General features: G+C 36.9%; 1 protein-coding gene across 1 annotated transcript in view; it reads right to left on the reverse strand.

The window, feature by feature from the left end:
• The window catches only part of scn1lab (sodium channel, voltage-gated, type I like, alpha b), a 76,675-nt gene that overhangs the window by 17,051 nt on the left and 33,879 nt on the right, over positions 1-25,745 (reverse strand). The window contains exons 11-18 of the mRNA XM_056459565.1: positions 24,837-25,112; positions 21,243-21,584; positions 21,003-21,132; positions 17,116-17,354; positions 13,992-14,165; positions 11,818-12,174; positions 7,891-8,382; positions 1,960-2,092 (exon numbers count right to left, since the gene is read on the reverse strand). Of these exons, the coding sequence (XP_056315540.1) occupies positions 1,960-2,092; positions 7,891-8,382; positions 11,818-12,174; positions 13,992-14,165; positions 17,116-17,354; positions 21,003-21,132; positions 21,243-21,584; positions 24,837-25,112 (2,143 nt within the window). The remainder of the gene's footprint in view (positions 1-1,959; positions 2,093-7,890; positions 8,383-11,817; positions 12,175-13,991; positions 14,166-17,115; positions 17,355-21,002; positions 21,133-21,242; positions 21,585-24,836; positions 25,113-25,745) is intronic.

Below are 25,745 nucleotides of genomic sequence, written 5' to 3' on the forward strand. Positions count from 1 at the left end.
GCTCTTTTTTTGCGCTATCAACGTTTAATGACGTCATGTTCTGGGAAAACTGAAATTGTTTGGTGGACGTCAGTCACGGTAACTCTTATTTCCTGGTTTTGTTCCGGGAGATATTCATTTACAAATTAAGCACTGCTATTAATGCTTATTATGTATGTATTTGTTTATTAGCTGAAACTGCACTGGGATTAAATATTGTCATTTTTTCCATAACTTAATAGGAACATTATAGTTCTTAAAATAGGTTCGAAATTCCCAAACTCTCAGAGAGAAGCAGGGAATTCAAAGACAAAAAAGCTATCCAGGACTAGTTAGAAATTGATCCTGAAAAATGGCCCCAATGGAGTCTGGTGACAACAAAGGAAATTATCAGTTGGTTGTTAAAACATTACTGTCCTTTTACCCTGAAAATCAATCCAATAATTAATCTCAGCATAAACCAATGTAATCCTCAAATTCACTGCAGTAATTGCTGTTTTTTCTAATTAACAGACTCCCATTGACAAGTTAGCTATGGGTAATAAACTAGAAAGAGGGTATTATCTGCAAAAAACAGCCCAAATAGCCAACAACAATGGCTAAGTAGCTTGTAAACCATTGATTAGCATTAATCAATACTACCTACTATAAATGACCTACTGTAAATGAATAGCCAGAACAGCCCATTAGATGAAGGAAAGGAGTTTGGAATAACACTGGTGAAATGTTTAGATACGACAGGACTGTTGAATGCTTGATTCAGATTGGCTGATACACATCCTTAGGTATCCAATTACAATTTTCAGACCAACGCAAAAAGCAAAAGTAATTCAGACCATATATTTTCATATCCTATGACCTTTATCTTTCCTCTAACAACTTATGATGTAAAAAAAAAAAGTTAAAAAAAAAAGTGACTTTTATTGACATTTAAATAGCTTGATAAGATATATTGTCTTGGTTTGTGCTGGACATAACGATACTTAAACCTGTTAATAAGTCATGTTTTTCTGTTATTTTACAAACTTAATTCTATATTACTGCATATACAATATATTGTTCAAACTAATGTCAATGTAAAAAAAGGACTGTTAAACTGCAGAGTTGAATTTACAGAATCAGTAGTGGACAGAAAAGAGATCATAATGCAGGACAGCAGATACTGTTAATTAACAGATACAGGGGTTGGGCGATGAAACTAAAATGCCTGGTTTTAGACCACAATAATTGATTAGTATGGTGAAGGGCCTCCTTTTGCAGACAATACAGCATCAATTCATCTTGGGAAAGAGAGATACATATCCTGCACGATGGCCAGGGGGATTTTGAGCAATGCTTCTGGCAGAATAGTAGCCAAGTCAATAATATTTGGATCTGATGACTATGCAGGCCATGGGAGATGTTCAACTTCACATGGATTTGCTCTACAGTGTTTGAACTTTCAGCAGCGAAATATAAATCACACTGAACTAAACTAAACTTTAACTCTGAAATCTGGACTTTACTAGAACTGTGTTAAGCTGCTTTGACACAATCTACATTGTGAAAAGCGCTATATACTGTAAATAAATATGAACTGAATTGAATTGAAGTATTGGGTCTAGTGGATGAAATTGCACCCCTTCAAGCCTTCACTCTGGGCATGGAAAATCTGGGGGGTATGCTTTTTTGGGGGGTTCTCCACACCATAGCTTCCGGATCTGGGAAAGTCAGTAAAGGTGGACTTATAGAGGCATTTTGTGCATTGCAATATTTTAAGCAAAACTGTACTATTAACATCGCTAATTAAACCTTCACACTCTGCTCTTACTGGTGGAATATACAATAAATGAAAGCTGGCCACCAGGCTGGGCAGTGTTTCAGAGTCATTGTCTAACCCTTGTATATTTTCAGTGTACTGCATAACTACCGTAAGACAAAAACAGCTTGACAGCCAAACAAACTGGCCCTAAACTGGTGTTATTGCATTCAAACAAGTACCTTCTGTGAAGCAGGCCTCCGGGTCCAGGGACTCCTCTGGCTCCAATTCGACAGACTCTGCCCCCTCTCCAGGGGGGCGAATATCCACTGTGCTCCCCTCCGAGGAACTGAGAACTGTATCAACAGGTAGCTTCTACACAGGCATCCATGCAGCCACACGATCAGACACAAAAAAGCAAACAAACAAAACACACACACACATACGCGCACAAGATTAGGCTGGACTGCTGCACACCATCTCCTCCAGATTGCTTTTGCAGTAATTCTCAAGTCTCATGCAGTTTCAGATCATTCAAAAGTACCTACAAGCCCGTGGATTTAGAGGTTGATTTGATTCATTGAATTGATTCTCTAATTATCAGCCAGGCATGAAGACAAGCGTCTCTGGCTTCACCATATAATCTCACAGTCAGCTGTGGGTACATTTGATGTGCCTTCATTCCTTCCTCATGCATGTTTTTTTGTTTCTCAAGGTGCATTAATTCTCATCCAAGCTTGTGATCTTGTCATCAAATGTTGAGTGCTTTGAGTATTTTCATGTCCAGTGCAAATGACAGCCCCTTACCTTGCCCCACCCCTTCCAAAAAAACAAATGGTTTCTATTGGATAATCCCAATACATTTGGATTGGCATGATTCAGATTATCACATGAGCCCACCCCATTGAGTGCAATCCCTTGATTGACATGAAAACACAGGCTGGAAGTCCATTCCGTTAAGCAGTGGTCAAGCTTCGGTCCGCCAGTCAGTTTGAAGAGGAGGGGAGCCGCATTAGCGTTAACTAACACCAGAGCCACATGCTAAGTCTGAGACAGCATTTTAGGGAAAATTACTTTAACTGCAAACTAACAAGGGGAAAACAATATGTTCTTGGGAAAATTAACCCATCAGTTCCCACTGCATGACATAAGTTTTATAGCAATAGTTAATATTAAGATGTTATTAAAGTGGTTAAAGACAATAGCTTGGTTTCCATTACAGAATTGCGCAAAAGATTTGCGGTATTTGCTAAATTTTGATTAAAGTTTCTAATGTTAGACTTAAAACAGATTTTTTCCCCCAAAAATCATGGTGACAGATGTTGGTAGATATACATCTATTGTATCAGAATTTTTAATCAATAGAGACGGTACATGGGAGGTTGTTTTTTTTTTTCAATTTTCAATTTTAATTTTGCGCAATTTGAGGGGTAACAGAAATGCAGCTACTGCTATTTAGCAAAACAAGAGCATAAAAGCTTCTGCCAAGAATATATTTGCTGGTTATATTGTCTGATGTTATTGCAGACCTGAGGAATTGGGTATGAACTCATTATTTGACACAATAATGAAGTATTCCTGACCACAGTGTATTTCTTAGGCAGTTACTGACCTGCTACTGCATTCATAAAAGGGTCAGTTAGAAAAACAAAAAGGTTAAATCATATAAAAAAAAATACATAATAGGAGAATGCTGTCTAAAACTGAGCTGGAGCACTGGTTGCTGTGGCACCCAGCTAATGCGGCGCGGGGGAATGATGTAAGCATGCTGTGTGCAATTTCAGAATCTTCCAGAAAGTCTCTAACATTTTAATCACAGTAGTGATATAAGAGGCTGAGCAAACCTGAACAAGCTGCCCTAACCCAGACTTAATTGAGCTTCTCAATAATCTCAAAGATTTGTTTTTATTTTGCATCTAAAGCAAATCTAATTGATGGATTTAAGTCTAAAGGTTCTGATTTGGTTTCCTAATCCTGATACACTCTAACTTCCAGTTCATGCCTTCAAATCTGATTAGGAACACATGTAAAACGTATAAGGAGGCACAGAAGTTGTGAAGTCAAATTATCATCAAATATCTTGCTAAATTAACCATTGGCTGAAAGAGCAGAACCTCCTGATTGTACTGTATAAGCACAATCAAACGGCACAAATGTAATTACACACATTCTAGAGGCTGAATGCTACTGTATGAAGACAGATTCCCACTTAGGCATGGGCCGGTATAAGCTTCTGACGGTATGATAACCTTGGATAAAAATAGCACGGTTTCAGGGTATTGTGATTACTGATCTAAAATATATTATTTTTAAATATCTGGGTAAAAAACAAAAACCTTTTCCCCCTTTGAACACAATATATTTAATTTTTAGAAACATTTAAGATATTTTGGAGCAGTAAACATGTCAAGCAAAATAATTCAAATAAATCATTGACTTCTGCTGTCTGCATAAGTTTGCAAAACACAGATTTCTTTACAATTTAAAATGGCATCTTCGGATATCTTTCCTGCTGAAGATACTGTTATCCTAACAACCAAAACAAAAAATCTTACATATACCTTAGGAACAGTATAGTCGAAAGTTGACGGTTTTAAAACCTTGACTTTTCCAAACCGCAGTATACCTTAAAACCGGTTATCGTCCCATGCCTATTCCCACTTCTGCAGCAGTGTACACTGCTTAATACTATACTGTAGGAATATCTGCATATTTTTAAATAACATTATGATAATCAGCCATCTAACATGCATATAAGTCATTTGTAACCACCACCCTATTGTTTACACCATGCTCATATCTGGATCAACTAGATTTCTTCCTTCTAATATGCAGTATCAACCAATCTAGTAATTGTTGTACTGCAATAATTAAAGTTTCCTGATTTTCAAAGCTCACCTCTCCTCTCACACTCACACATACACATGCACACTCAACCACTTCCCATTTTGGAGTAATTTAGCTCTGAATGCTCACTGATAGCTTGTACGAAAAAACAAAAACGAAACATACAAGCTAATGTAACAGAAAGATGTTCGATGGGCTATTGATGTAAAATGATGATCTTGCTCATTCCATATGACTGAAGGTACTGCAAAGAAGCCCAGTGCTACAACAGAAACACAAAGTCATGTGGAAAACATCCAACCAAAACAAAAAAAAAGGCTGACAGCTGTCTCTCTTCGGTGCAAAATAGGGTTGTTTAAGAGGGAGGGAAGGGCACAGGCATTGAGAAACGAAAAACAAAAGGGCAATCCGATCCAAAAAGAGAGATAAAATGAGAGAGAGAGAGATAGACGAGAGTTTGGTCTGATTTAGATGACAAAGGCAGTCTCCATGGTTAGTGTGGGTGAGGAGGAAGGTGAGTCTCTTACAGGGCTCTTTCAGAGAAAACCTGGGGTTCGTCTGTCATAACGCTGCAATAACAGGTCACACACAGAGAGGAGATACACACTTCACATAACATGGATAATAACGTCTGCAACACTCAACCACTTCAATTAAGATATAGAATTAGATCAAATTAGAAGAGGGGAGAGAAACAAGATTAAGCACAGTGACAGTACTGCTTGAAGAGTATGGAAATGGGCTGGAATACAACCACACACTCACACACACATACAGACATATTACTACTCTCCATAGGCGTAATGTAGTTTATACTGTAAAAAACAAGTATTATATGGCCTAACACTACCCCTACCCCAACCCTGAAATCTGAATGTCAAAATTCCTCAAGTATGATTTTTAATGGTTTTGTATTATGAAGACAGAAGACTTGTCTTCATAAACCACCTTAAAAGAGTACAACTAAGTCATACCCATGTCTTTATACAATTTTGTATCCTGATAAAAGTATAGAAGTTAAGTATTATTTTGAAGAGTTTTGAATTACCAGGACACAAGGCATGTCTTTATAAATCACCTTAATAGAGTACAACTAGGTCACAGCCATGTCCGTATACAATTTCATATCCTTATAAAAGTATAAAAAGTATTATTTTTAAGAGTTTTGAATTATGAGGACACAAGCCATGTCTTCATAAACCACCTTTTAAAAGAGTACAACCAGGCCATACCCATGTCTTTATGCAATTACATATCCTCATAAAAGTATTATTTTGAAGAGTTTTGAATTACAAGGACACAAGGCATGCCTTCGTAAACCACCTTAAAATAATACAACAAGGTCATACCCATGTCTTTATACAATTAAAAATAATACTTTTATGAGTATATTTAAGAGTTCCGAATTACGAGGACACAAACCATGTCGTTGTAAACCATCTTAAATGAGTATAACTAGGTTATGCCAATGTCTTTATACAATTACATATCCTCATAAAAGTATTATTTTTAAGAGTTTGAATAATTAGGACACAAGGCTTGTCTTCGTAAACCACCTAAAATGTGTACAACTAAGTCATACCCATGTCTTAAAACAAATTTGTACCCTCATAAAAGTATAAAAGTATTATTTTAAGAGTTCTGAATTAAGAGGACACAAGGCATGTATTTGTCAACCCCCTTAAAAAGTGTACAACTAGGTCATACCCATGTCTTTATACAATTACATATCCTCATAAAAGTATTATTTTTAATAGTTTTGAATTATGAGGACACAAGGGATGTCTTTGTGAACCACCTTAAAAGAGTACAACTAGGTCATATATATGTCTTTATACAATTACATGTCCTCATAAAAGTATAAAAGTATTATTTTAAAGAGTTTTGAATTATGAGGACACAAGGGATGTCATTGTGAACCACCCTAAGAGTACAACTAGGTCATATATATATATATGTCTTTATACAATTACATGTCTTCATAAAAGTATAAAAGTATTATTTTTAAGAGTGTTGAATTATGAGGACACAAGGCATGTCTTTGTGAACCACCTTAAAAGAGTACAACTAGGTCATACCCATGTCTTTATACAATTACGTATCCTCATAAAAGTATTATTTTTAAGAGTGTTGAATTATGAGGACACAAGGGATGTCATTGTGAACCACCCTAAGAGTACAACTAGGTCATATATATGTCTTTATACAATTACATGTCTTCATAAAAGTATAAAAGTATTATTTTTAAGAGTGTTGAATTATGAGGACACAAGGGATGTCTTTGTGAACCACCTTAAAAGAGTACAACTAGGTCATATATATATATGTCTTTATACAATTACATATCCTCATAAAAGTATTATTTTTAAAAGTTTTGAATTATGAGGACACAAGGGATGTCATTGTGAACCACCCTAAAAGAGTACAACTAGGTCATATATATATGTCTTTTTACAATTACACGTCCTCATAAAAGTATGAAAAGTATTATTTTTAAGAGTTTTGAATTACGAGGACACAAGGCATGTATTTGTCAACCCCCTTAAAAAGTGTACAACTAGGTCATACCCATGTCTTTTTACAATTACATATCCTCATAAAAGTATTATTTTGAAGAGTTTTGAATTATGAGGACACAAGAGATGTCTTCGTAAACCACCTTAATAGAGTACAACAAGGTCATAACCATGTCGTTATACAAATTTGTATTCTCGTAAACCACATAAACCTGCACACACACACAGACACACACACAAACACAGAGTTAAGCATACTCAATTTCACCCTGGGCAAGGATGCTGAATTTAGCAATTTCCTCAACAGCCTCATTCATAGTCTGGATGCATGATGCCATGCCTGCTCAGTTGGTCGTGAATAATACACATTAGAGTGTGCGAGAGGTTGTGTGTGTGCCAGACAGTGCATGTTTATGAGAATGCGTACTGATATAATGAGTATACTCAGTAAGTCTACCTGCTAAAGTGCCCAGAGGTTTGTCTTAACTAGCTGCAGATGAACAGGGTCAAACTGGCCTGAAGCTCATGACACAGTAAAAACACACATTTACACACACACACAATGAGCTGCAGCTCTGTGCAGAGAATGATGTAATGGCAATGTGACTCAACACTACTGTTTGTCTCCTACAGCCAAAAGAGACACTGACTCCTGATGAATTACAAACAAACCTAAATCAACAAGATAGACCATTAAATATCATATTTTTTACATTACGATATATAAAGCAACTCTCTCCGACACTGAAACAAGAATTTCATGCATATTAAAAGTAAAATTGTCTGTTTAGTCATTGAAATCAGGCTTACCTCTTTACTTCCCTCCACATCAGATGATTCGCTACTGAAATCTTCCGTGTTCAGATTTTCAAAGTCCGACTCTCCCACTGCTATCGGTACTGTAACCGTGAGGCTGGGATTGTGTATGAACGACATGTAGTCGCCTTCCTCAATTCCATACTTTACGTGACCCTCCACCCCATTACCAGGAGAGACGCATCCCTCCTTCAGATAGTCCTTAGTGAGATCGACGGCCACCGGAGCGTGATTGGACAGGCAGTTCTCTTTGCCGTCACTGTGGAGGTCGTCAAGGGGCTTCTCCTCATCTAGAGAGCGTGGTTTAGAGCCGGCCAGGAAGAGGCTTTGCAGGAACTGACGGAGAGTGGACTTGACCAGAGCGATACCTTTCTGTATTCTGCCCACGGCGATCTGCAGGTTGTTCATTTCGCTGTCGTCATCGGTGGCGGCCAGATTATCGGCACTGAAGGAGCTCAGCAGCAAGGCCAGGAACAAGTTCAACACCTGCCGCACAACAGAAAACACACTCTCAGAGTCGGCAAGGTCAGATGGTAAGATGAGCTCATTCTACTCACAAATGGTCGTGTGTGTTTGAGAGAGTCTGTGGGTGTTTGGGTCAAACCTGTTAAGAATACACCTGAGTCAAGGATTTTTTTAGTTGATACTTTCAGCAAGTATATTTTTAAATATATTAAAAGACGTTCACATTCTAAGAGAAAACTTTATTGAGATTTGAGTTAAGCTAAATGATGGCACTGTTGTCCTCTGTACAGCTGCTTTATAGCGAGTTCCGACTGCATGATTTTCAAAGTAGTCGTGTCACAGATGTTTTCACACTGCATGATTATCTGAGGTAGCGTTTCATCGCTGCTTTGTTGACACTGAAAGATGGATCGGTTGGATGGGTTTCACACCGCATGACTTTAAAATGAGAAGAATCGCAGACAACATTGTCCAAACTACGTCTCACAACCAAACACACATGAGAAGTGACATGGAAACAACGGAAGGTAACGTAGTATATCTTTCATTATTAACTACATAATGAGAAAGAAACCTTTAGTGGGGTAGAAAATGTACTTATTTTGGCCTTTGAAGAGAATTAGCAATTTCTCTTCAACTTTTTTCTGTTTTGACCCGGTTGTGGTAGCACTCAGGTGACATGTCAAACAGACATGGGTGCTCCTGCCAAATTTACTCTAGTTTTTACTCCATTTCTTGGGTCCAAATAGACTGAAAACAAGCGTTTTTAACTTCTCCCCCAGCCTCCCGCTGGCCTGCAGATATCTATACTAGTGGATGCTGCTCTCTCATTGGCTGTAGGCGATGTTATTTTCAATCAGAACACATTTCACACGGCATGATTTGAATCACAGACAGCTCGAGATATTTAGCATGCCAAATATCTCACATCGTCGGCGACTCATCGTCGATTCTCTTAGATCGCGTCTTTAATAGTTCACATTGTGTGATTGTCACTCACATGAATGAGCACCGATTTGCCTGTGATTTCAGCCATTTGTCTGTGATTTTTCAAAACCTGTCGGCGAGTCAAAATCGAGGCTAGTCATGCAGTTTGAACAACAGCTTTCAATACTGGCAATGGGTGTAAATCAGGGTGCAAATTATACATTGATGGTCAAGTTTATCGGTTATGTTCGATAATAAGCCTCAGTAAAGCAAATGTATATATTCAATTCGAATACATCTAACTTAATATTCAAACTTGTCATAATGTTTTCATTGTTTTGAGGGATATAGGATGGTTCTCAAAATTGTGATATTAAATAAACGGTTTGCATTGCATTGACCATGAAAGACTACACGTATTATTTATTTTACTATTTATCTTCCATGTGCGAGCAAGTGTATAATAAAAAACAAACTATGCCTCTAGCTTTGCAGACACCTACAAATGCCTATTAAACTATAAGCATGTTTTGTGAACACTTACGCTGTCTGTTGGTGCTAACATGCATTCACAATGGCATGAACCATTGTCGAGGTGGTCAAATGTATATTGAAGTTATCTATTATTTTAATTAGTGATATTTTTTAAGATACAGATCAAAACAAACTATTTCTTAACTATTAAGGGCAGACCCCTATACATCTTGTTTCGATGTCCTTCAGGGGAGATCAAGCAATAATTAGAGGGGTCAGACCCGCCCCCCCCCACCCCCCCACCCCAAACCCCCCTGTAATTCGCATCCTGGTTTAAATGAAAAAACACTGTCTCCAGATGAAAAAAGACATGGCTTTGAATAATTACTATTTTTTTCCAGAACTACTTAAACGGTTTAAAATGTTTTAATGTACATACAAATTGTTAGATTATTATATTTCACTTATTTGTTTTACAATATTATTGTTGTATCATATTTCAGGGTAATAATAATTAATGAAAATGTTTAAATGTTTTAAATAACTAAAGCTTTATTCCTCTCTTGTTTCATAACAGCTTACTTTCAACACCTTTTACTGACCCCAAACTTTTAAAACTGTAGTGTAGCTAGTTAATAAGTATGTGAAAGGAAAATGCGCTTATGTCAGAAAAATGCTAAATTATATAATATAATAATAATAATAATAATAATAATAATAATACAAATTTAAAATAAGCATTTTCTTTATGCAAAATTAGCAGTTTTATGACAACGTGAATAATATTACATATATTCGGAAACAGAGATAATGTGAGATCATTTGCATTTCATCAATTTATCACATATTGTATTTTATATTCTGTCATTATTACTTGACAATCAATATAGAAATAAAATCTGACTTCAGCTGAATTGTGTTTTAACTTTAACTTGAGTTTAAACTGATTAACTGACACTAAATTCAGTCCAAAAATGATCCTGAATCAGCAAATAGAAAAATAAATAAATAAATAAATAAAACCAGATATACAGTACTAGGCTTTGCTGAGCTTTATAAGCTTTATGCTGGGTTCACACCAAATGAGATATATATATATATATATGTATACAGTATGTAGCTTATATAATCATTTTAATACTGAAAAAAGAGTCAATCAAGATAGCTACAACAATTTAGTTAACTTTTATTTAAGCTAACTCAATAGGGCCTGTGCATACATGGAAAGACAGCTTTAGGATTTTCATTTTAGGGTGGATCAGGAACAGATCCTATTGGGGTAAACAAAGAAAAATATACATTTGTAAGTAAGAATTTAAAATAATACACACAAATTAGGGAAGCTTAATCAGAAAAATAAGTGAGTATAGCGAAGGTATATGCAATTATTGATCCTCAGAACTGGTAATACCCAAACAGCTCGTGGAAAAAAGTAAGCATACTGAGTATACATGCGATTGTGCCAAATATTACACGTTAGCGGCAAACACATCATCATCTTGTTATTTGCATCACCCAATTAGCATCTATTTATGCATTTGCATTGACTTTTTATGCAATCTCCTCATGCGAATACTTAAATTCACATTTGGTGTGAAATCAGCTCTTCCTCTAAACTGAAAATTGAATTAGTTCAAGTCAATGTTATTAAAAGAACAGCTAAATGTTTATTCAGCTGTCACAATTATAACCACTGAAACTGGCTGTAAAAATGCTAAAGTAAATGTAAATGAGATATAATAAAAAAAAGCAATTTGAAGGAGGCCTATTTTAAAAGTGTCTCCTTATAGACCATTTCAATGTGGTGATGTCATTGGCTCATAAACCTTTCTTGCTTGTTATCAAACAATTTCTTTACTGTAACAAGAGGCAATTCAATCATAAGTTAATAATAAAACAGCTATCATAACTATCAGCTATCATATCAGCTATCAGTATGTGGCTCCTTTTGGATTCTTGGAAGCTATAGAACTTAAAAATGTAAAACAGGAAATAAGTTGGGACTATTGTTTTGTTTACATCCCTCCAAATGGTCTATAGAATAAATGAGCTTACCACCAGATTCCCAATGACCATGACCATCATGAAGACGATGAGACACATGGACTGTCCCGCCACTTCCATGCAGTCCCACATGGTTTCGATCCATTCACCACAAAGTACCCGGAACACGATCAGGAAGGAGTGGAAGAAATCATCCATGTGCCACCGCGGCAGCTCACAACTTTCCGAGATCTTGCAAACGCACTCGCGGTAACTCTTCCCGAACAACTGCATTCCCACCACAGCGAAGATGAAGACAATGATGGCCAGGACGAGGGTTAGATTTCCCAGAGCACCGACTGAGTTACCAATGATCTTTATCAGCATGTTCAAGGTGGGCCAGGACTTTGCCAACTTAAAAACTCTTAACTAAAGGGAAGAGAGAGAAAGAGAAAGGAAGTTTTATAAAATAGATGTTTTGTGATAGAGACTCAATCCTGAATTCAAATCTTACGGCTGGTACACACCAAGCAGACGACAAACAACTAGCGCTAAAGAAAGCCAGCTGTGTTGTTACCTTGTTTTGGCTTACATCTGGATCAAAAAGCTGCCTGTGAACACTCTAAACAGACAGTAGCTTACTAATTGAATAGTGCACATTCTGTTGTCTTTCCTGATGTTCCTTATGTTCAATTTTTTTAATAATAATTTTTTAGGGGATTTTAACCTTTATCGTGAAAATTTTACAGACAGGAAAATGTGGGGAGCGGAGATAGGGAAAGGATCAGCAAAGCACCTTGAGTCGGGAATCAGTTTGCCGCTGAATAACCAGCTGACTCTTAAGCTTATGGCGATTTGACATACTGAATCAGACCAACAAGCTCCAACATTAACCCAACAAGAGGCGACGTGAGGAATACATCAAACCAACTATTCAAACCAACTAAACTGACACTGACCGACAAACCAATGAAGCCCAACGGCCGATCATCGGCTTGGTGTGTCCTGACCTACATTTACATGACAGTCAAAAACAAGAAAAGTTTTGCTTGTTTCATGGGGTTTTGGGATTGAAAAGTATAAATTTGACAATAAAATTAAAGCAGATGTTTTTGAAAATGCAGCTGTTGTCTTGCCTGTGTAAACACTTGACAGTGAAAGTCATTTACATGACAAGGTTTTCAAGCAAAAACGGGATGTTTTTTATATGTTTCGTTGGGTTTTGAAACTAAAACGCTTGCAGTAGAAAATACATTTCAAAAAGCACACTTTTGAAAATGTAGCTGTTGCTTGTCCGTTTAAACACCTGAAAACGAAAGTGTTTGAAAAAGATGAAGTCATGCAGGTGCATGGTACATGTTTAGGGAGACGTAGATTAAAGGCAAGCACAAGCAAACACACAGAACAAAGGTGGACTATGTGGTGATGTTGATCATATGTTTCATAATGCTTCATCAGCAAAGTGTGGATTCCCTTCCCATTAGAGCCAAAAGTGAAGAAGCATTGTACCCACACTGCAAATTATACACAGACAAGGGCGCAAAGCCCCCGATGGCATTTTATCACTTCCCTACAGGTAGTATTAAATAACTACAGTAGGTGATAGTCCCAAATACTGGCCTGTCATACATAATAAAGTGTTTTTGGCCCTTTTTCGCAGATATATATATATATATATATATATATATATATATATATATATATATATATATATATATATATATATATATATATATATATATATATATAAATGAGGATCTTATTGTTAAATTTGTGTAAACACAAAACTTTATCAAGATGACAAGGATTGTTTTGGCCACGTCATTGTTATGTAAATGTAGCCTTAAAAGCAGAGTTGCAACTGAGGCCCTTGGGCAGTATTTTGACTCTCTTCAATCACGAGGAAACTGCAGGGTTTGAAAATACACAAGTACTCTTATTGATCAAATGGCCCAGGCTTTTGTGACTGGTCTACCATTGCAAACCATGTCAGAATGTTAGCTCTGTATGGTTCCTGAGCACTCTTGTCATACAGTTATACAAACATCAATCCAGAGTTCTCATTTTTGGAAGACGCAAGCAAAGTGCATTCTTAACTTTTCGATTAAGTTAATAATACCAGCCAAATACTTTCAGACATAAGCAACAACTACAGCCGATCAAAGCAGAGGTTGTCAATAAGCAGATGATTAGACCATTTTGATAGAGGCCATGCACTTTCGAAAAACAAGAGGACTTTTGCTTACCAATCTAAAGGAGCGCAGCACTGAAAGCCCCTCCACATTGGCCAGGCCCAACTCCATAAGACTCAGACTCACAATGATGCCATCAAAGATATTCCAGCCTTCTTGGAAGTAATAATAAGGATCCAGAGCAATGACCTTCAGACACATCTCTGCTGTGAAGATTCCTGTGAATACCTGCACAGAAACCAACAAGGAGAAATAAGCAGAACTCAGATAACTGAGAAATCCACTGGAACTAAAATCTCGACACAAAACCAACAATAAAGAGATTTAAGATGGGAAGTTAAAACTAATCTACTGCCCACACTCTCAATGGTTTGAACTAAATGGAATCAACACTGAACTGGCTCAAAATAAATAATGTCGGTCTGTTTTGCAGAACTGCTTATTACAGAATTATTTCAAACTGATGAATTTCAGCTTTTCCATAAATTAAATGTATTCAATTTATATAGTTACATTTACTTATTATTTCACTCTTATTCTATAACAAACTTCTTTTGAACATGAACAAAAATGAGGAAACAATTTGAATTTTAGTGTTTTGAATGGTGGGTGACATAGTGGTGCAGTGGGTAGCGCTGTCGCCTCACAGCAAGAAGGTCGCTGGTTTGAGCCTTGGCTGGTTCAGTTGGCATTTCTGTGTGGAGTTTGCATGTTCTCCCAGTGTTCGCGTGGGTTTCCTCCCGGTGCTCCGGTTTTCCCCGCAAGTCCAAAGACGTGGTATAGGTGAGTTGGGTAAGCTAAAATTGTTTGTAGCATATGTGTGTGAATAAGTGTGTGTGGATGTTTCCCAGTGATGGGTGGCAGCTGGAAGGGCATTCGCTGCGTAAGACATATGCTGGATAAGTTGGCTGTTCATTCTGCTGTTGCGACTCCAGATTAATAAAGGGACTAAGTCGAAAAGAAAATGAATGTTTTGAATGGTAGTGTTGCCCAAAATAAAGCATTATGCTTTTCTCTCTAATCTTCATTTGTACATATTTATTATTACTATTATTATTTATCTTTCACTGTGATTTTTATTGTTTCTCTTTTCATACATGTATTATGTATTTATTTCTTTTAATGTTATTGTTCATTCATTCATTTTCTTTTCAGCTTAGTTCCTTTATTAATCTGGGGTCGCCACAATGGAATGAACCACCAACTTCTCCAACTTATCCAGTTTTACGGAGCGGATGCCCTTCCAGCTGCAACCCAACACTGGGAAACACCCTCACACACTTGCATTCACACACATACACTACGTCCAATTTAGCTTATTCAATTCACCTGTACCGCATGTCTTTGGACTTGTGGGAGAAACAGGAGCACCCGGAGGAAACCCACACGAACATGGGAAGAAAATGCAAACTCCACACAGAAATGTCAACTGACCCAGCCAGGGCTTGAACCAGCAACCTTCTTGCTGTGAGACGATTGTGCTACCCACTGCGCCACCATAACCCCCGGTATTATTATTACTATTATTATTATTTAAAAATTAATATTAATATGTCTCTCCAAACACCTGTAACTTCAGACTAAAGTAATTGACAGCTAATAAACTATTGTATGCTCTATTCTTGGTAAGGGCTGTGGGGTTTGTGAATGTGTACTTCACAAAAAAAAGGATTTAAAGAAAACCATTTTAGGACTCATTACTGTAAAACAATATATATATATATATATATATATATATATATATATATATATATATATATATATATATATATATATATATATATATATATATATATATATATATATATATATATATACAGTTGAAGTCAAAATTATTAGTCCCCCTGTTTATTTTTTCCCCAATTTCTGTTTAACGGAAAGAGGATTTTTTTTCAACACATTTCTAAACATAATAGTTTTAATAACTCATTTCTAATAACTGATTTATTTTTATCTTTGCTATGATGACAGTAAATGATATTTCACTAGATATTTTTCAAGACACTTCTATACAGCTAGGTTAATTAGGTTAATTAGGCAGGTTAGGGTAATTAGGCAAGTTATTGTATAATGATGATTTGTTCTGTAGACTAGCGAGAAAAAAAATGAGCTTAAAGGGGCTAATAATTTTGACCTTAAAATGGTTCATAAGAAATTAAAAATTGCTTTTATTCCAGCCGAAATAAAACAAATAAGACTTTCTGCAGAAGAAAATATATTATCAGACATACTGTGAAAATTTGCTTGCTGTTTTTAAAAAAGAAAAAAAAATTCAAAGGGGGCTAATAATTCTGACTTCAACTGTATATATTTTGCTTTAACTCTAATAAAACACTTATCAAATTGATCTTACCTGATCAAACTAATTGAGTCCTTCAGTCTTGTTTTAAACCTCCAGGTAAGCAAATTGAAGCAAAGTTGGAACTAAACTCCAGGAACTGAGTTTGACACCACTGCTTTAAGGCATTTTCACTTGAAACTAAAAACTAGTCTCTCAATGTTAAATGAAATAAATATTGTTGTATGGAAACCAATTCTCACTTTAAACTATTTGCTTATTAGCTTGCATACTGGCTGTTTATTAGGACTCAAAATGCTCATTCATTCATTCATCCATCCATTCATTCATTCATTTTCCTTTGGCTTAGTCCATTATATATTAGGGGTCGCCACAGCAGAATAAACCGCCAACTATTTCGGCATATGTTTTACGCAGCAGATGCCCTCCCAGCCGCAACCCAATACTGGGAAACACCCATACACACTCATTCACACAAGCACTCATACACTACGACCAATTTAGTTCATCCAATTGACCAATAGCACATGTCTTTCATCTGTGAGGGAAACCAGAGCACCCGGAGGAAACCCACACGAACACTGGGAGAACATGCAAAGTCTACACAGAAATGCCAACTGGCACAGCCAAGACTTGAATAAGTGACCTTCTTGCTCTGAGGCAACGGAGCCAACCACTGAGCCATCGTGCCACTAAAAATACACATATTAATGATTTTGATTTTCAAAGGTAAATTGGGAGGATATTGAGGCAAAAGTTGTAGTAAATATTGAATATGTCTTTCCCATGCTAAGCTTTGCCACTATAACTAACAATGTTGGGCTGCTTTCATACTGATTTAATCATTTCAGTAATGCGAATATGGCATTCAGTTCTTACCAGGTTCCCAACTGACAGCAGATGGCTGAACTGGGTAGTCATCGGGTAGTGTTCCATAGCCATGAAGAGGGTGTTGAGAACAATGCAGATGGTTATGGCCAGGTCTACAAACGGATCCATCACGATCATGTTCATGATCTCCTTCACCTTCAGCCAAGCCGGACTGCAGTCCCAGATCAGGAAGCTGTTGGCAAACTTGTACCAACAAGGAGGGCACTTCTGCCGCGATTCCTCCAGTTCTGGGAACAAAGTGTTTAGAGTTTAGACCTGTTAAATTAATTTTATTTTAAGGTACAGTTTTCGCTATTAATAAACCATTAACTAGGACTTTTGTGTCAATAAACTCTTAATTTGCTGTTTAAGAATATTTATTAAAGTCTGCGTGAACTGGAAGTTGCTGAGACTTTAATTTCAGTATGTTGATGTACTTCAAACTGAAACGGAATATTGAGTAGGGGGTGGAGCTTTTTTTAGCGCATCATTCCCTCATAACAAACTAATGATAAAAGGGGCATGGTTAAGAATATTGTGACTGAAGTTGTCAAGTTGACATTAACAGAAAGACTACCACCATTTTAAACTTTTTTTTGTAACATAAGTTTACAAAAACAATATTTTTTCACATCCATAGATTAATTGTTCACCTTAGGAGTATAAATATACATTGGTAAGATAAACATTGCAAATATTGACTTTAATGTAGTAGGGTAGTGGGTAGGATTAGAGATGTAGAACAAGATGTGTGAGTTATATGTACAAATAATCAGCCTATAGCTTAATAGTAGGCAGGGTATTAAGCCATTATTTAATAGTAAGAACTGTTACTTAAATTGAGGGACATTCTACTACAAACATACATCATCTGTCCTTGAATTAAAAACCTAGATACAGTGAATAAAAAGTATTTCATCATAAAAAATTCTAAAATGGGCTGATGGTTGATTTTGATGAGAATATGTCATTCATTTAGTTCTTCGATTTTTGTTCTTTGTTAAATTTGCAAACCCTATCATTGTCCTTGTCCTCAGCCCAATTGAACCTACAGCTTTAATAGTTTAGTTATGCTAAAAAGAAGAAAAAAACTTCAGGAAAAGCCATTTTAAGTTGTTATCATTCACATCAATTGATTAAAGTTATACATAAATTCCACAAATAATTGTATTAAATAATTGTAAAATAATTTTACAGTTGTCCCCATGTGTCTGTCAGTCCTGTCATATTTGCATTACATTTAACATAAAATGCGTACAATACACCTTTAAGGCTATGACTCAAAGGAAGTGACATCATTTGACGGAAGAGAAGCTGACAGACGCATTCTGTAATTGAATTGTATGATTTTATGCATGTTTTTGTATACTTTTTTGAGGAGGACAAGCTTAAGGGTCAGGCCCGGTCACATATGTATAAGTATAATTGAAAATGTATGTTTCTGGTAGAATGTCCCCTAAAGTGTTACAAAGCCTAAAATAAATGGTATTATTAAAATTATGGAATACAAATATAATGTCAAATTGCAGGAAAACCTTCTACCCTACAAACTGTGAATGGAAAAATATAAACATACAAGTTTCTTTAAATAATTTTGAGTTCACATGAGGTATTTTTTTTATGGAAATAAAAAAGTAATAATCAACAAAAACTGCAGTGGTAATAGGTTTTTTGTGCATTTACTGGTCACCTGGCATACATAAAATTCACATATCATTCTTAGAAAATAGTGTTATGCATTTATTTGTGCAGCAGACATTGAAAGGCTTTTGTACATACAAAACTATTGTAAAGTACAAAATTTTGGAGTTAATACGGAAGGCAGTTTGTTAAAATTGTGTATACCAGATTGTTTGTTTTAAAATGGTTAGTTTTATTGTGTAAACGTATTGGCGGAATATTCGATGAAGTGGATGAAAGTGTGTGTGCTCAGAGGCGTTTAGAAATAATTGCACTGGCATGTCAGCGGCTACGTGACAAAGTCAGTGTTTAAAGGTCAGAACATGAATGTGTGTGTGCCTGTGTGCATATGTGTGTGAGGGTGATCTAATCAGTTTTCATATGTAGCAATATAGAAACATACAACACAATCCAAAAATCATTGTATTAAGTACAGATCATGTTCCATGAAAACATTTTTGTAAATTTCCCTCAATAAATATATCAAAGCTTTTCTTTTGATTAATAAACTGCATTGTTATTGACTTAATTTGGACAACTTTAAGGTGGTTTTCTCAGTATTTAGATATGTTTGAAACTTCAGATTTCAGATTTTCAAATAGTTGTATCTCAGCCAAATATTTGTCTATGCTAACAAACCATACGTCAATATAAAACTTATTTATTCTGCTTTTATATATGTATAAATCCCAATTTCCAAAAATGTACTTTTCTGGGGTCAGGTTTTGTTAGTGTTTGTTTGGCTATTTTTGTTATCCATGCACTTTTAAAATTTACTTTTTTTTCTTTTTTTTACAAAAGAAGATTAGAAAAATCAAGAAGCTCTACATTATTAATATTAATGTTTTCATTTTATTTAAAATGTATTATTCAGATGGCCAAATTCTGACTGAGGAAAGTTAAATGTGCTGGTAAGTTTGTTATTTGCCCAATAAATGACAATAGGCTACAGTTTTTTTTAATTAAAAACATTAACAGACTGCTTTTTCCTAATGATATATGATATATTAAAATTGTATTTTTTAAAAATAACATTTTTTTCATATTTCTTTATGCTAAATATTTAGCAATTGTTTTTGGTACCTCAAAAAGTGTAGTTATGATGATCATCCAACAAGCTAATCCAGCTAAAAATAGTGTTTAAAATGTCACTAAAATGCAGTATATAAACCCCATAATTAAATAGAAAATAAGGTGAATAACTGCAAAAAGGTCCACTTTTTGAGCAAAAAGAACCACCGTTTTCACCAGGCCGGATACAGGCCTGTGATGACAGTACTTAATATTCATTCATTCATTCATTCATTCATTTTCTTTTCAGCTTAGTCCCTTTATTAATCTGGGGTTGCCACAGCGGAATGAACTGCCAACTTATCCAGCATTTGTTTTATGCAGCGGATGCCCTTCCAGCTGCAACCCATCACTGGGAAACACATACACACTTATTCACACACACACACACACACACACACACACACACACACACACACACACACACACACACACACACACACACACACACACAGACACACACACACGCACGCACACACGCACGCACACACACACACACACACACACACACACACTACGGACAATTTAGCCTACCCAATTCACCTGTACCGCATGTCTTTGGACTGTGGGGGAAACCGGAGCACCCGGAGGAAACCCATGCGAACGCAGGGAGAACATGCTAACTCCACACAGAAACGCCAACTGACCCAGTCGAGGCATGAACCAGCGACCTACTTTCTGTGAGGCGACAGCACTACCTACTGCGCCACTGCGTTGCAGTACTTAATATTTTTCTAGATATTTTTCAAGATGCTAGTATACAGCTTAAAATGACATTTAAAGGCTTAACGAGATTAATTAGGCAAGTTAGGGTAATTAAGGAATCATTGTATAACCTTGATTTGTTCTGTAGACAAAAAAATATATATATATTGCTTGAAATGGCTAATATTGCTAATAATATTGACCCAAAAAGGCTTTAAAAATTATAAACATCTTTTATTCTAGCCGAAATAAAACAAATAATGAATTTTTTCTTTCTCCAGAAGAAAAAATATTATCAGACATACTGTGAAAAATTCCTTGCTCTGTTGAACATCATTTATATTTGAAAAAGAAAAAAAAAGAAAAATCACAAGAGGGTGAATAATTCTGACTTGAACTGTATTCTGTGTGTGTATGTGTGAGATCAGTGTGTTTCACACCTTCCATAGTATTGGTGAGAATACTGGCCACACTCATAGCTCTTTTCCTGGCTACTGTTTCCTCTAGGTAATCAGAAGGCTGGTGTGATCCTGAACGTTTCTTGCGTACTTCAGACTCAGTTGTTGTGCCCTACAAAAAAAAAAAAAAAAAAAGACTGCATGAGAATCAACCGCAATACTGTTTACATATAAAGCATAGTTTTCTTATAGATCACGTTTGTTTATTTCCAACACAAATACCTCAGGTAGCAAACGTCCTATTGGTGATGTTGGCACAGATGTCCCGCCCACCAGGGAAACCACTCCATTGCAGTCTACTGTGCAGTGCATTTTCCCATTGGCCGGCAGCATAATCCTGGGTGCTGTGAGGCTGCAGTGGCTGACAGTGGAACTTCGCCTCTCAACACAACGAGGCACGAATAGGGATCCTCGTCGACTGTCGCTATCCTCAAACGTGCTGTGCTCATCGTCCGCGAAATCATTCTCTGAGCCAAAGTCTCGAGCTCTGCCACGGAAGCTGAAAAGGCTCGCACGACTGTTCCTCCGTGGAGAGAAAAGAGATCCACGAATGCTGAGAAGAGACTGATCAATGAAATAAAAGCAATAATTAAGTCCTAGTATGCTAGTATTCCAGAAGTAATAATTACATTAAACCCAGGCTCATTATTGATACATATCCCTGTATACATTTCTGGAAAGCACAAAATATTATGTTTATCAAGTTCAAGTCCACCAGAGGCCGCTGTGTATTCTTTTTCACATCTAAAATGTCTCTCGCGAGTGCCATTCGCGCCTGCTGTTCTGGGTAAATCCACCTGAGGCCACTGTCGACAGACTGACTGACCGAACGACTGATCTTCACACCAACCCCCTTCCCCAAACCCAACTGATAGTGTTTTCAAAAGCACTGATTGACCTGATCACCCTTCCACAAACCCAACCGATAATGTTTTCAAAAGCACCGATTGACCCAATCACCCTGTTTCCTAAACCCAACCGACAGTGTTTTCAAAAACACTGATTGACCCGATCATTCCCTTCCCTAAACCCAACCGGTAGTATTTTTTAAAAGCACCAATTGACCTATTCACCCCCTTCCTTAAACCAAACCGACAGTATTTTCAATAGCACCGATTGACCCAATCACCCCCTTCCTTAAACCCAACCGATAGTATTTTCAAAAGCACCAATTGACCCAATCACCCCCTTCCTTAAACCCAACTGACAGTTTTCAAAAGCACCGATTGACCCAATCACCCCCTTCCTTAAACCTAACCCACAGTGTTTTTCAATAGCAGGGATTGACACGATCACCTCCTTCCTTAAACCCAACCCATAGTATTTTCAAAAGCACCAATTGACCCAATCACCCCCTTCCTTAAACCCAACTGACAGTGTTTTCAAAAGCACCAATTGACCCAATCACCCCTTCCTTAACCCAACTGACAGTGTTTTCAAAAGCACCAATTGACCCAATCACCCCCTTCCTTAAATCCAACCGACAGTTTTCAATTGCACCGATTGACCCAATCACCCCCTTCCTTAAACCCAACCCCTAGTATTTTCAAAAGCACCAATTGACCCAATCACCCCCTTCCTTAAACCCAACCGACAGTGTTTTCAAAAGCACTAATTGACCCAATTACGCCCTTCCTTAAACCTAACTGACAGTGTTTTCAAAATCCCCAATTGACCCAATCACCCCCTTCCTTAAACCCAACTGACAGTGTTTTCAATTGCACCGATTGACCCGATCACCCCCTTCCTTAAACCCAACCCATAGTATTTTCAAAAGCACCAATTGACCAAATCTCCCCCTTCCTTAAACCCAACCGACAGTGTTGTCAAAAGCACCGACTGACCCAATCACTCCCTTCCTTAAACCCAACCGAAAGTGTTTTCAAAAGCAATCCAGAAAGAGAAAAACCCTAGTGGCCACCTGATTTTTACCACATTTTCTTACCATGTTCTCACCCCATTATTTACTTGTTTTTTTTATTTTTTGCCTTTTGTTTTACCTGCTTTCTGGAACCGTTTTTCTCCACACTCGAACCTTGTTATCGTGGTCAACTCCTCTCTACATCACAAGTCTGCCAACATACGTGGTGAGCTATTGGGCAAACTGGTCACAGCAGAAAAGCCATCCACACGGAGGTAAGCGGTAAGCCAGTAGCGTGCAAGAAACAGAAGCCGGCGGCAGCATCATACCACCCCCTAGCATTTGTTTGAAAGACGTAGTGCAGTCATATGTAGCTCAGGCTACATAATTCAAGCTCTCCAGAAATGTATATGTTTTCACAATGAGCCTGTGTTGATTACATTGCTAAACTCTGAAGATCACTTATTTTAATATATTTCATTAAATATTGGTCATAATAATTCAATTCAAGTTATTTGTATAGCGCTTTTCATAATAATTATTGTTTCAAAGCAGCTTTACAAAAGGTGCATATTATTGAATTACAATCAAAATCAGAAGTTAAGATTATTAGTTCCTATAAATGTATTAGTTACTAAATAATTTTATGAACTAATAACTAATTGTTATCAAAGTTATAATATATAAATGTAGTTAATCTGCAGTTATGAATTAACATAATTTCACTCATATTTAGAATTTCTAGATATTTGAAATATTAAAATACGAATGTTATGTGTTCTCTATGTATTTAAAAATCACCTTTGTAAATTAAATTTGATGCCCATTTATGTATTCTTATTTAATTTTTGAAACTTTGATTCATAAAATGAAATATTATAACTCTTATAAATTCTTTGATCAATATAAAATATATCAATATATATATATTGAAAAAAACATATTGTTGTTTTGCAATCTGTATAATAGCATTTCATCACCTGGTTTACACAATAAATTTATTTTGAATCTCAAATGTATTTTTGTTATAATTTTTGTTGGGCTTATAATATCACCAACCCAGGCTCATTATTAATACACACCCCTGTATACATTTCAGGACAGCTCGAAACATGACCCAGGAGTGGCACGAAAGGCTTTTTTTTGCAGGTTTTGTTTTCGCGAATCCACCAAAGGCAGCTGTGTACGCTTTTTATCCATCCATCCATCCATCCATCCATCCATCCATCCATCCATCCATCCATCCATCTATCCATCCATCTATCTATCTACAGGGCTGCATCATACCACCCTGTAACCTTTGTTTTAAAAACGAAATGCAGCCATTCGTAGCTCCGGCTACATAATTCGTGCTCTCCAGAAATGTATCCGGGGGTACGTTTTCACAATGAGCCTGTGTTGCATATCACACTATATATCTTTTAAATCAGTGATTTATAGTGTGAATAATGCATGTTGTTTTCTGATATGTAATAAGATCATGGTAGAATTCACTCGGTTCAGATTTGTTAGAATTAAATGTAACCACATCCTAACCATATTTTTGTCAGATTAAATTCCCACATGGACATTTTTAACGCATCTGTGGTAGTTTTAGGCCACATTTGAGCCCTTTAATCCTCATAAGTGCATTTTACTGAGCATTTAATGTGAAGATTAAACCGTTGTCTGTCTCATGTCACACCTTTGTTGAGTGCCATAGTTGGTTATTCATTCGTTCATTCATTTTCTTTTCAGATTAGTCCCTTTATTAGTCAGGGGTTGGCACAGCAGAATGAACCGCCAACTTATCCCGCATATTTTTTAGGCAATGAGCCTAACGAGTGGATGCCTTTCCAGCCGCAACCCAACATAACCCACATAAACTCAGTAACATTATAGCTAAGAAGTTAACAAAACACAGAAGAGTTGTCTAAACTACATTTCCCACAATGCCACACAGCAGAGCAAGTCACCTGGTTAGGAGTTGAGCATTTCTTTTCATACGAGAGTCGGTTGGCATCAATAGAGAAGCGAAAGCCCGGCCGCCTGATGCTGTCCTCTGAGGCAGACTTGTGGAATTTCTCTTGGTCGGCTTTCTCCTCTTCCTCCCTCTGTTTTCTCTTCTTCCTGCGGTTCCTCCTTTCTTTAGCACTCTTCGAGCTCAGTCTGGACCCCCCAGAGGAGCTCTCCTCCGACAGGCCCCCCCTTCCGCTGTACTCCCCGCTTTCTGTCGCTGCTGCCGCAGCAACCTGCCAACCAATCACAGCACAGTCACCGTCGTCAGTGGCAACCGTGGCTAGACTTAGTACAAGCTTACATAGTGAAAGCAGAGACAGGACATGGCCAAACAGTGAGCGCTGAAGAACGACAGAAGATCACTTTATTTGTGTGATCAGTCTAAATTAAATGTGTGCGTTACATTTTTGACCTTGAGACTTTAATTACATTCTCACTAATCCATCTTTTCCGTATTAGGTCTCCCTGACTTGTAATATCCCATCTATTAACTCTAATTACCCGAGATAGATAGAGACAGACAGACAGACAGACAGACAGACAGACAGAGAGACAGAGAGACAGAGAGACAAAGAGACAGACAGACAGACAGACAGACAGACAGACAGACAGAAAGAGATACACACAGACAGACTGACATACAGACAGACAAGAGATACACACAGACAGACTGACATACAGACAGACAGACAGACAGACAGACAGACAGACAGACAGACAGACAGACAGAAAGAGATACACACAGACAGACTGACATACAGACAGACACACAAGAGATACACACAGACAGACTGACATACAGACAGACAGACAGACAGACAGACAGACAGACAGACAGACAGACAGACAGAAAGAGATACACACAG

The sequence above is a fragment of the Danio aesculapii genome, chromosome 6 (genome assembly GCF_903798145.1).
Source record: "Danio aesculapii chromosome 6, fDanAes4.1, whole genome shotgun sequence".
Taxonomy (NCBI): Eukaryota; Metazoa; Chordata; class Actinopteri; order Cypriniformes; family Danionidae; genus Danio; species Danio aesculapii.